Below are 13,317 nucleotides of genomic sequence, written 5' to 3'. Positions count from 1 at the left end.
CGGCCGAGTCCCCCGTCCCCCGCCGAAATGTCTCTGCTCGTAGGGGATGCAGTCATCTTTGCAAGGTTGTGCTTTCTAGTCTAGTGTGTGTGGGGGGGAAGGTGTTGAATTACTTGCTCCGGCAGCAGCATTTCACAGGTTTCACTGGATTCTGTTTTACTTAATTGGAGGAGTCATTATGGTCACAACTGTGGTTAATGGACAGAGAAGCACTGTGTCTCAGATCAAAGGAAAGTGTACCAGTGGAAGATTAACCAGTGGGTGCCTTCGTCAGAGCGGACCTGCCAGTACAGCGCACTGGTGTATTGAGAACTCCCTCTCCCTTTAAGGACAATGGCCTAGGTGGGGGCAAAGGTGGGGGAGCTGCCCTCATTTCACTTTGTGATTTCCAAACGAATTCCTTCAAACTTGTCAAGGGCCCTGGGCTTCTTCCAGGACCCGCACATGCCAAGTTTGAAAACAAAGTCCTTTTTGAGTTGCTCGAGCATATGAAAAACATCCCCTGCCTCACAGTGGCAAATGCCTCCCCTCCCCGCGTTTAGATAACTCCCCAGCAGGGCTGAATGGATCTTTGTGAAACCCTCCAAAAGCAAGTTGCTTCCGGGCTGGTCCCCAGACGTGAGACACTGCAGTAGGAAAAGAAATTTGAGAGGCTTACCAGCACTGAACGGATGCCGTAGGGTGGCGGGGCTGCTCTGGGTCCCATTGGAACAAGCCCACTGGAAACCCCTGGAAGCGGAGCTGGGGGGATGGTTGTCACTGTGGCAGGCTGTGTCAGGTGTGTCCCCTGGGGGCAGCGAAGGCAAGGTGTGAGGAGCTGTCAGTGAGAAAGGCAGGCAGCAGCTGTGAGGGGTGTGCGGGCAGCAGAGAGAGGGAAGATCCAGAATCTCTCAGAAAGCTGCCAGGCCTGTTCCTGTGGCATCAGGAGCCTTAAAGCAGAGAGACCCAGGCCACATACAGGCATCTTGTAATGGGCGGAGAAAGGCCTGCATGGAGGGCCCCGGGGGAAAAGGATCCATTCAAATATTTATGAATAGACTCTGGAGTTCCAGAGTAAGAATCCACGACCCATTCAGAATGCGGTCCTAGGTGGCGGGCTGGGGTCTGGATGGGTGTGTAGACAGAGGGAAACTTTACAACTTGCTGCTTGTAATGTGGCTTCTCGCTCACTGGGCACTGAAAGTGGGGTGCACTACCTGGAATCGCTTCTTTCACCTGTGCTCTTATGATGGGACACTGTTGTTGTTTTTTAAATATATTTTTATTAATTTCAGAGAGGAAGGGAGAGGGAGAGAGAGAGAGAAACGCCAATGATGAGAGAGACTCATTGATCGGCTGCCTCCTGCATGGGATCGAGCCCGCAGCCAGGGCATGTGCCCTTGACCAGAATCCAACCCAGGACCTTTCAGTTCATAGGCTGATGCTCTGTCCATTGAGGCAACCCAGCTAGGGTGATGGGACACTGTTCTAAGTAAGTTATTTTTGGTTTGAAGTCACAGAATCCAATTTGACTAGCTTAAAGGATTATAGACAAGCAAGCAAGCAAACAACAATAAAACTGCAGAAAGAATTTAGTGAGAGCACAAAAAAGCATCTCTTGGATTTTAAGTGAGTTTGGAGCAATAGGCTTTGCAGAGCTTAGCAGGAAGCAGGGCCATTTGCAGACCAGAGCTCACAGAGTCATACTCCTACCTTCCAATGACAAAGTCTCACTGGCCCAGTGGGCAGGTGTCTCTTCCTGCTCAAGTAAACATGGTCTTGGGGGAAGAATCACAACAGACTACCTGGCTTTCTGGGACCTTCTGGGTCAAATGGGGGTTAAGAGAGGTTGTCAGCCAAGGGATGGACACATCTCTTAAAGTTATCCACTTGTATATAAGGAATAGGGCAACCCTAGCCTCCTTTGTGGGCAGAGAGAGAGAGAGAGAGAGAGGCAATATGGCCTCATCACTCACAGAAGGACCAGTATGGTTGATGTAGAGTCCAGAGTGCCGGGTTCATATCCCAGCGTGCTGCTGTGATTGTCCAAGTCATGGTAACATGGGTGTAACACAAGTTGATCACCATTGCCATACTTACAACAGGTGAAAAAAATGAAGAGTGTATTTAGAGGCAAAGAGGAAACCAAGTCATTTCCAAGACAAATTTCCTCCATATTCCTGTTTCAGAGTTGGGCAGCCTTCAAAGCATCCCAACCCATCCACATTTTCCTAAGAATCTCCAGACAAGGAAGCCATATTGAGGCCATCTCCTGAAACCACATTCTTTTTATTTATTTTTTATTGCATTTATCGGAGTGATATTGGCTAACACATTTATATAGGTTCCAGATGCACAATGCTATACTATATCAGCTGTATGTTGTATTGTGTGTTCACCAACCCAAGTCATGTCTCCTTCCTGAGTCCACACTCTAAGTCAATGGTTCTCAACCTTCCTAATGCCGTGACCTTTTAATACAGTTCCTCATGTTGTGGTGACCCCCAACCATAAAATTATTTTCGTTGCTACTTCATAACTGTAATTTTGCTACAGTTATGAATCATAATGTAAATATCTGATATGTAGGATGTATTTTCATTGTTACAAATTGAACATAATTAAAGCATAGTGATTAATCACAAAGACAATATGTAATTATATATGTGTTTTCCGATGGTCTTAGGCGACCCCTGTGAAAGGGTCGTTCGACCCCCCCAAAGAGGTCGCGACCCACAGGTTGAGAACCGCTGCTCTAAGTGCTAATGATGTTCAAATTGTGAACAGTGTCCTTCTTTTTTTTTTTTTTTTTTTTTTTTGCTTTTTCCTGCTCAGCACCCTGGATGCTTTCTCGGGCAGCATTTCAGTCCAAACAAAGCACATCTCAGAAGTCAGACATTCCAGGAGATCTGCAGAGTGACTTAGAGTCTCTGATACTCATTCACTTCGTGAGTGTCTGTTTTTTCTCCAGAAAGAAGTGATCTGGAGGTTTCCTGTAGTTTAATTTTATGGATAAGAAAAGAGGGAGCATGAAGAAGATAAAGGGGTTCAAATATATAATGACAGAAGGAAACTAGACTTTCACTGGTGAGCACACAATGGCATATACAGATGATATAAAGGTACACATGTGAAACTTAGTTAATGTTATTAACTGATGTTACGTCCATAGATTTAAATTTAAAAAAGTGAAATTTAAATTTACAGCGACCCGAGCAGCCAGGGTGACGGGTTCCCGGCTCGCGTGGTGAGAGCTGGGGGCAGGGCTGTCTTGTGCCTTAAAATGTGCTCTATCTTTGATACTGTTCCATGTTCAGTGTATATTCTGCTGCTTTGGGATGAAATATTCTGTAAATCCATCAGATCTAGTGTGTCATTTAAGGTCTCTGTTTCCTTGTTGATTATTTTGTCTGAAAAAATCTATCCATGGATGACAGTGGGGTGTTAAAGTCCCCCACTTTGACTGTATTGTTGTTGATCTCACCCTTAAAGCTCACCAAGAGTTTATTTTTTAATTTTTTTCACCAAGAGTTTTTTAAAAATATATGTAGGTGCTCCTATATTAGATGCATTTACGTTTATAAGGGTTCTATCCTCTTGTTGGATCCCTGTATATTATGTAGGGACCTTCTTTGTTTCTTGTTATGACCTTTGTTTTGACAAGGTCTGGGAAGGATGAGACCCTCTTTGTGGAGGACAGATGGACACTGACTCCTCCAAGGGCCACCCAGTCGTCCTCTCCTCCCCACAGAGCACCGGACAAAGGGGAGGGAGTTTTTGCAGCCAGACATGAGGGTAGAAGGGGTTCCTTACTCTCTGCTCCACTTTGGGATGTGGCAAACCTAGAGCCAGGTGTCCCTCAGCACACACGCACACAAGAGGTGTCTCTGTGAGCAGAATCCCAAAGCATAGAATATTGTTAGACTCTTCCTTTCTGGACAGCACCAGGGTGTGTCATCATTTATAGACTGAGGTGCAATGCCAGAGGTGTGGTAGATTAGTGTCCTTAACCCAACTGAGGTCACCCAGACACTTGAGTCAGAGACCACACGTCCACAGAGCTGGAGTGGCCCAGACAGTGACTATCCAGGGCGAAAAGCTTATCTGAGGGACACTCCTGGCAGAGCATCGCTTCCCATTTGTAAACCGTGGAGGTCACCATTGATTGCTCAGCAGGGGCCAGACACAGGCATTCTCACTGGCCACACCGAGGGAGGCCGAGGGAAAGGCAAAGGATCCCTCTGTTTGCTGGGATTCTGAGAGGCAGGACTCTGCCCTGACAGCCCCTGTAACTGCATGAGACTCACACCATCCAGAGCTTTAGTTCAGAAAAGCCACCAGGGCATTCCTCTCAGGACACGCCAGCCTCGCTCACCAACTAGGCCAAGCGAACACTAGGCAAGCAAAGGGCACTGGTTTGCCTCCCAAACAAGAATATCATTTATTTGCTGATCAAAACTAGAAGGAAAAGTAAGTAAAAAAGAATTGGAGGAAGAGTTAGGAGCCTTTGGATAAACAATAAGCTTCTTTACTATGTGAGCACGTGTTAGGAAACGAGTGTGGATTTCCAGGTTACTCTTTTTGTTTTTTTGTATGTTACTTGAATTTCTTCATCTTGCCTTGAAGTACCTATCTCTGTGTTAGTAGGTGGTTTTCTTTTTTGTTTGAGGTTTAATAAATCTCCAACCAATGCCCTGAGAAGCACTAAAGCCACGGAGAGGGCAAACAAAACAACGCGTAACATCAAAAGGTACACGATCCGAAAGGAGGCAGGCACCTCCTCCTCCCCCTGTCTCGGCGGCCCGCTGTCAACGCTCCCCCCGTACCCTTGGTCCTCACAGAGCGGAGGCGCCCAGCCGTTCACGCAGTGGCAGTTCCTGTTATTGTTGCAAAAGCCTCTGTCATTGCAATTCTCAGGCACACAGTCAATCTTCAGGATGGAAGTATCCACACAAGTTCTGTTCCAGCAGATCTGGCCCTTGCCACAGGAGGTGCCATCGTGGATTACACCCAGGTCAGGAATCCCCATGGATACCATGGCCGGATGGTAGCCTAGGCCCCAGCACAACAGATTTTCATTCTGCAGATGAGTAGAAACCACACTCATGTGCTCTGGCATGTCCGGGAGGGTTGGGACGTTTATACACTGCACTCTGCCACATAAGGAGTTCTGCTTGGTACACTTTTCATACTGAGCAACTGCAATGATACCACAGTTGCCATATTGATCCCCTATTAAGTTAACTGCTTCGTAGCACTGATCTGGAGCCTCCCTGGCATCAGATCCAAAAATGCGCTGGCACTGCATATATGTGGACCAGCACCCCTTCTGGAAACAACGGGCGTCATACTTGCACGGGGTGCCATCGTGCTTATACGTGTCATTTGGGCAGAAGCTCGAGGTCCCATTGCAGTACTCTGCAAGGTCACATTCGTTTTCTTCCTCCCGACACATGTACCCAGATGGACGGAAGTGACATTGGTGGCAGCAAAGTCCCGTGCTACACGTGGCACCCCGTTTGAATTTACAATCTGGTTCGCAACAACGGTCTTGTTCACAGTCCTCTCTCGAACCGCAGTCGCATTCCTCACTGTCTTCCACAATTTTGTTGCCGCATCTCTTAACCACAAACCCTAGTCCTGGGATGTCCGTCAGACATGTTGCTTTTTGACGTACGTAGTTTATATAATCGTTGTAGCTACAATTGCTAAACCCAGTGCGGCCAGTGCCCATGATGCAACTGTGCTGGCCCCTACATTGGCAGTACTGCGTGTCATGCTCCATTCCCACACTGTGGCCTATCTCATGAGTAGTCCAAATGGCAGGTAAAAGGAGATCCCTATCTATAATAACACTTCCAGATCCGACAAATTGCTGACCACACACCTTCCCCCAGTGCCATGAATTGTGATCGGTAAAGTTTCCTTGAATGTATATGTGTTCCCAATCTGCCGGGATCTTAGAATTTAGGGCATGTGTTCTGTATGCCCTAAACTGGGTTAAAGCCGAAACGATTTTATCATAGGAAAGTCTTACTTTGTTTGTAGTTGTCCATACTTCAACACCTTTTAGATGTATTCTCAGACTGATCTCTTGATAGTAAGTATCTATCACCCCAGCCATAAGAATGGCATCCTCTATTGTTTGAGTCAGATTGGAATTCAAATACAGATATCTATCGTGATCAAAGACCATGGCCAACTCCAAGTACCTTTGGTGTTTAACGCTGTCAGCAAAGTCGCTATACCGAGCCATGATGTCAGGCTGGGCCATCTGCTCTTCTGTTTCATCACCAGTGACGCCACAGAGCTGATCCTGAAATCCCCCCTCGTTCTTCAGGAGATAGAGGGCATGTTCAAAACTAGGAGAGGCCTTGAGAGGCTCGATTTGGTAATATTTGGCATCAATTTTCAATATGCCTCGGAGACCCCCCGCGCATGTGCTGAGAGTAGCTTCAGAATCCTCAGCTCCTTCCACCACGCCCACATAGTTGCAGTCCCTGGGTATGTAAGGGTGATCCTCCACGAGCTCCCCCTGTTCTGTGTAGGAGAAAACCTGCAGGTGCCGGGGCAACAGAAACCTCTTGGGCCACAGGTGGACGACATGCTTCTTGCCTTGCACCTGCAGGAGGTAGGACACGCGTTGGGGCGTGCCCTGCTTCCCTCCCCGGAAGCTCAGCTTTCTGGGGATGGTGATTTCGGATGAGTCAAACCCCCACTCCGGGTGAAAACTTAAATCCTCGCCGAGGGAGTCAACCAGGAGCAACGCCACGACCAGCACTGGGAGCAAATGGCCTTGGGAGACTAAGGTCCTCACTGACCTCATGGCACAGCTGTTCCCCAGTGAGTCCGCCCCTGCACTTCCAGGCACGGCCGCTAGAGGCGCGCAGAGCGCGGGGGCTCGGAGGGCAGGGTGTGCTGGAGCGCCAGCCTAGGTGTAGGATGGGTCAGGGCGCAGGTCCTGTCCAAGGCATCTAGTTCGTTTTCTGGGCGGTGCCGTTGGGCGCACGAGGAAGAAACGCCACAAAGGTGCGCGAGAATCCAAGAGAAAGAGAGACTGTTGGCTCGAGGGACGGTGAAGGTCAGAGAGCAGCTTGGGCAAAGGAGCAGGAGTAGAGAAATCGTGGGAAGAAAGGAGACCTGTTCAGGTGGCTGTATCCTGTGCCATTTCGTCTGTTTGTACAGGCCCTGGGACAGCCCTGATGTTCTCCACCGGCTGGAATCGGTGTTTATAGGCCTCTCTGCTCACACCGCCACCACGTGGTTCCCAGTTTCCCACTGGACTCGGTTGCGACAAAGGGCAGGAGCCCGAAGCCTGCAGGAGCCGGGAGCCTGCAGGAGCAGCAGCAGAACCTGAAACTGTCAGTGTTGAAGCTACACCCCCACCCCACCTTACCCCACCCCACCCGGGGCGGCCGCTGGCTTCAGGCAAGAGAACCTACTGTGACTTTTGACAGTTTGATTAAGAAGGCCTGGGTGGGGCAGGGCTGTGTGGAGGGGAGAAAAGAGTGTGTGTGTGTGTGTGTGTGTTTTGGGGGGGCGGGGGGGTGGGTGGGGGGGAGGCACATTTGTAGTGTTTAAAGAAAAAAAGGTTTTTCTTTGGAGGGCTCTTTAATTTACCTTAATTAGAGTTTTTAAGTTTCCTGTATGTGTACATCCATTTCTCCAGATTTGGGAGATTTTTGGCTACTGTTTCTTCAAATAGTCTCTTTCTGCGACTCCCATAATGCATATGTTGTTTCATCTGATGAAATCTAAGTCCTGTAGGCTCCTTTCATTGTTTTCTAATTCTTCCTCTATTTCATTAACTATGAAAGTCCTTTCTCAGTTTGACTCGCTCTTTGTTCTGCCTGGTCAAGTTTGCTGGTTAGTCCCACCAGTGAAATTTTCTATTCAGGTACTGTGTTCTTCATCGACAGAATAGCTGTTTGCCTCTTCTTCATAGTTTTTGTTGTTATTGGCAATCTCATTTTTCATGCCACATTTTCTTGACATTTTTTAGCTACCTGTTCTGTCTTTTAATTCACTGAATATCATTATGAAAGTAATTTTGAATTCCTTCTTTTTAAGTTATATATCTTCATTTCTTTGGGCATGGTTTCGAGATGTAATTGGTTCATCCAAACATGTTGTGGTTGCCTGTTTGTCTTGTGTTTTTTTGTCTTTGGTGTAATGTTTGTGATTTTGGCTTCTGAGAATAAGCCAAGCCTCCCAGACTACTGTCTGGTTTCATAAAGAGTGGACTTTCGCCACACACCAGGCTAGAGTTTCTGGATATCTCTCAAGTTCTCTCTCTCTCTCTCTCTCTCTCTCTCTCTCTCTCTCTCTCTTGTTGTGTGCATAATTTGTTTGAAGGAGTTTGCCAGTTTCTACTCATGTGCTCCCTCTAGTGTCTTTGTGTAATATTGCAGCCTCCCTGGTGTAGCAAATCACCATCCTGAGGCTCCACCTATTGTCTGATTATGGTGTTGAACACCCCATTACATACCCTCTCAACAACCCAGTTTTTCTCACCTGACATCAAGAGATGACTTCTGTACCCCAGAGCCAGAATGCATATGATTTCCTTCACCATCTGGTTTGATTCAACTAATCACTAATGGGAAAGAGTCTATATTTTAAAAGTTTATCTTGTCCTCTTTATTTTTATTTTATTTAAAATATATATTTTTGTTGATTTCAGAGAAGAAGGGAGAGGGAGAGATAGAAACATTAATGATGAGAGAGAATCATTGATTAGCTGCCTCCTGCACATCCCCTACTGGGGATTGAGCCAGCAACCTTAGCATGTGCCCTTGACCAGAATCAAACCTGGGACCATTCAGTCTGCAGGCCGACACTCAACCCATTGAGCCAAATCAGCTAGGGCCTCTTTATTTTTATTTATTCTTATTTAAAAAATATATTTTTATTTCAGAGAGGAAGAGAGAGGGAAGATAAGAAACATCAATGATGAGAGAGAATCATTGATTGGCTGCCTCCTGCACTCTCCTTGCTGGGGATTGATCCCACAAGCCAGGCATGTGCCAATTTGGAATTGAACTGTGACCTCCTGGTTCATAGGTCGATGCTCAACCGCTTAGCCACACTGGCCAGGCAATTACATGTTATTTTCATAATATTATGTGTGTAGGCATTTGTCAGATATATTTTATTATAGTACTAGAGGCCCAGTGCATGAAATTCATGCACTCAAGGGGAGAAGGGGTCCCTCAGCTCGGCCTGTGCCCTCTTGTAGTCTGGGAGCCTGGAGGGAGGGGGGAGCAGGCCTAAGCCAGCTGTTGGACATCCTTAGTGCTACCATGAAGGTGGGAGAGGCTCCCATCACCACCACTGCGCTCACCAGCTGTGAGCCTGGCTTCTGGAGTGCACTGACCACCAGGGGGCAGCTCCTGCTTTGAGTGTCTGCCCCCTGGTGGTCAGTGCACATCATTGCAACCGGTCATTCCACCGTTTGGTCAATTTGCATATTAGCCTTTTATTATATAGGACTAGTGGCCTGGTGCACAAAATTTGTGTATGGGAGGGGGTTGTCCCTCAGCCTGGCCTGCACCCTCTTGCAATCTGGGACCGCTGGCTCCTAACTACTCACCTGCCTGCCTACTTGATCACCCCTAAACCACTCTGCCTGCCGGCTTGCTCGCCTCAAACTGCCCCCCATGCCAGCCTGCTCACCCCCAACTGCCCTTCCCTCCTGGCCTGATCGCCCCTAACTGCTTCTGCCTTAGCCCCACCACCATGGCTTTGTCTGGAAGGATGTCCGGAAGGTCTCCTGGTCTAATTAGCATATTACCCTTTTATTAGTATAGATAACCTACAATAGTAAAATGCACAGGTCTTAAGGGAGTTTTACAGACGTATACATTTATGTAATCGCCACCTTCGGACTTCAGAAAGATTTTCTTACCCTCTTTTCAATCAAGAAGCCTCTCCCACAGAAAGCACCCACTCTTCAGATCTCTACTTACCATTGGTTTGTTTTTCCTGAACTAGATAATGAAATCACTCAGGGTGTCTTCTTTACTGTCTGGCTTCCTTTGCTCAATATTATGTCAATGACGATTCCTCATATCGTTGCTTTTTTTAATTTATTTCTGTGTCGCACTCCATTGAATGAAGGTACCATAATTCATCCATCCTGCTGCTTTTGATTCTCTCCAGTTTGGGTGCTCAAAGCCAAAGTAGTGAAGAAGCACACTAGTAAGTAGATCAGGAAAAGACGTTAAATCAGATTATCAATACATCATTGCTTTTATTTTGCGTTCCCCAACTTGACACATCAAAGGAAGGCTGTCAGTAGAAGTTTCTTTTTTTTTTAATCTTTATTGTTGAAAGTATTACATATGTCGCCTTTTACCCCCCATTGGCCCCCCTCCAGCCTGCCCTTGCCCCCAGCTTTCACCACCCTATTGTCTGTGTCCATGGGTTATGCATATATGCCTACATGGTCTTTGATTACCTCCCACCCACCCACCCTCCCCCGCCTGCCCTCTGAGATTCCACCCTCTGTTCCATGCTTCCATGTCTCTGGATCCACTTCATTCATCAGTTTATTTTGTTCGTTTGATTCCACATGTGAGTGAGATCATGTGATACTTGTCTTTCTTTGACTGACTTATTTCACTTAGCATGATACTCTCCAGGTCCCTCCATGCTGTCTCAAAGGGTAGAAGTTCCTTAGAAATGTCACAGATGGAGGGAGAATGTTTTAGATAATATGTTTGCACCGTCAGATCCACTCTCTTCCTTTCTCCCACAAGCTCTGCCCCCCAGGAAGCTGACTGTATCAATGGGTCAAATCCAACAGGTTCCTTCATTTTCGGACTTCCTCTTGGATTCAGCAAATAGGAAGTCCAGGATGGAGGTGGGGTGGGGAATGAGGTCAGGGTATTATTCCCTGGCTTCCTTGCTGGGGGTGGGGTCGTGGGGTGAGGGTGAGGCCATGGCTCATTGGGTTCCTCGATAGAAGTCACGGCTCTTCCTGAGGTACCTTCCAGGTTCAGTGACCTCTCCCAGCCTTCCTCCCTTTGGACCGAAGTGGTCATCACGCTGCTGATGCTAGCCAGGACTTCCTGCCCTGCCCGCTAAGGTTCACCTCCCCCTCACATACACACCTCATAACCAGTCCTATTGTAAATGAGCCCTTTCTGGTATTATCCTAATTTGAATTTGCCCACACTTTTCAGTTGGGTCTTGACTGGTGCAAATGTTTTAAATGTGTCTTGCTGCCCGGCCGGTGTTGCTCAGTGGTTGAGCATCAACCTGTGAACCAGGAGGTCATGGTTCGATTCCCGGTCAGGGCACATGCCCAGGTTGTGGGCTGGATCCCCAGTGTGGGGAGCGCAGGAGGCAGCCGATCAATGAATGATTCTCTCTCATCATTGGTGTTTCTCTCTCTCTCTCCTTCTCCCAGCCTCTCTGAAATCAATAAAAATATATTTCAAAAAATTAATAAATGTGTCTTGCTAAGCTCCAAGTCAAAAGAAGGAAAAGCTGAACACCTGCTCTGTTATCCCATCCCTCTGCCTCCTACGCGCACACACCACATACACCCTCTCTCTCTTCAGGGCCTTTGCAAGGACTTGATTCCTATTTTATTTTTAAAAGACTGTCCTGCAGGGGAGGTGAAGACCCGGCCATGCTCATAACCACCCGTAGGGGAGCAGTCACAGAGGCAGAGGCAGCGACAGGCTCGCAGTTCCTTCCCCCTTTGCCCATCGCCCAGGGGTCGGTTGGTCTTGAAGAGGAACTCAGCGCCTCTCCTTGGGCTGGGAGGCTTAGTAGTTGCATGACTGCGTGACCAGGGCCTGGAGTCCAAATCTACCATCCCAGCTATGTGACTCGACAGCCGTGGCCTCCAGCCTGCACTCCTTTGTTGGATCTCAGGGCTGGGAGGGCCCTGGATTCTCCCTGCCCCATCGAGGGCTGGGGGTTCAGGCTGGAAGTGGAAGGGGGAGGAGGAAGGTGGAGAGCGGGCCAGATCCCCCGGAGCAGGTTTCCATGGAGCAAGTCTGAGTTCCCAAAGTCTGAAGAGGAAACCCAGCTCTGAGAGGCCAAGACTCGGGCGAGGCGTTCCTTAGCGAGCAAAAGCATTTTCTTCCCACACCATTACAAAACCTAACATGAAGCTCCCCATATGTATTATATATGTTTACATTAAACCATAACCCTCCCAGGATAACCATTATGTGCTGCCAGTTGTGTTAAAACGTTATTTCGGCAAATACGCTATGGAAATTGATAGGAGGCGGCGAATGCCACAGATATCACCAATGTCAAATATCTGTGTCCAAACATCCACTTGACTGACTCTGCAAGTAAATGAGTGAACTTGGTAACATACTTATATGCAAAATGCTATGTTGTAACCGTATAGATTAAGTTCTATATACAATGTGAGGAATAATACTGCACACTGGCAGCTTGGGTCCCAGCCCCCCAGCATCACTCAGTATATCCTAACCCGCAGCTCTGCCTTTGGCAAACACCTCCATTTCCACTGGAAGGTGCTGTGTCCTGAGCCACTGTCTGTCACCAGCTGGTGCAAAGGAAAGGGACTCAGTCTCGCGATGCTTCCCATGTGACAGAAGCGCCTTCCTCAAAAGCACTGATTTCGGATCTGCCTGGAGAGAGAAGAAAGGGAGCCCCGGGCCGGCCCTCCCTGTGGGGCCCAGGATGGAAAGCGAAGGATTTCTCTCAAAGAGGAAGGAGGGCACGAGGTCGTCACCAGGACGCAGCCACGGGAAATGAAAACCGCCACGCCATTGAGTTTGACATGTAACTGCTTTTATTTTGTGATAAAAATGCTTTCATATAAATTTCATCTTAACTACTTTTAGAATGAAACTTTGAAAAGTAAAAACAAAGTGTGCATTTTCCTTACTATGCCTAGTTAGGAATATGCAGTCATTTTATTGGTTATGGGCCTTCTCATACAAACATATGATATCACTCTTAAGAGAAATGTACACAAGGAAGGAGCATAGTACCAGACAGTTAGGGGCGGAGCCTCGGGGCATAGAACAGTCCAATCAAAGGGTCATCATGCATTCAATGTTACCGGTCAAGGCCAAACTCCTGAAGCCACCTGCGGACAGCACACTCCACCTTTGGTTCCTTTCTGTGCAAGGACTGTGGGCTACCAAACTTAATACTAAGATGACATAATGGACTTGAGCATCATCGCTGATGGCTTACACTAAAGACTTTCAGACTCTCTTGCCCTTAAACCCCTCCCTCCCTCACCATCATGTTAAGTCAGCAAATGATGCTTCACACAAAACAGAAGAAACAAATAAAAAAAAATCTATCCCCAGAGGATGACAGAAGAATCAAAGG

General features: G+C 47.5%; 1 protein-coding gene across 1 annotated transcript; it reads right to left on the bottom strand.

Annotated features, from left to right (window-relative positions):
• Positions 1–4,525: 4,525 nt before the first annotated feature.
• On the bottom strand, positions 4,526–6,805 carry LOC308534597 (disintegrin and metalloproteinase domain-containing protein 30-like; the record flags this gene model as incomplete). Its single annotated transcript, XM_081113141.1, has 1 exon — positions 4,526–6,805. The coding sequence occupies one exon, from the start codon at positions 6,803–6,805 to the stop codon at positions 4,526–4,528; it is 2,280 nt and encodes a 759-aa protein (XP_080969267.1).
• Positions 6,806–13,317: the final 6,512 nt, after the last annotated feature.

Source organism: Myotis nattereri, assembly GCF_964212035.1.
Source record: "Myotis nattereri genome assembly, chromosome: 18".
Classification (NCBI taxonomy): domain Eukaryota; kingdom Metazoa; phylum Chordata; class Mammalia; order Chiroptera; family Vespertilionidae; genus Myotis; species Myotis nattereri.
The sequence above is the reverse complement of the archived record's forward strand: the minus strand, read 5'-3'. Positions and strand labels throughout refer to the sequence as shown.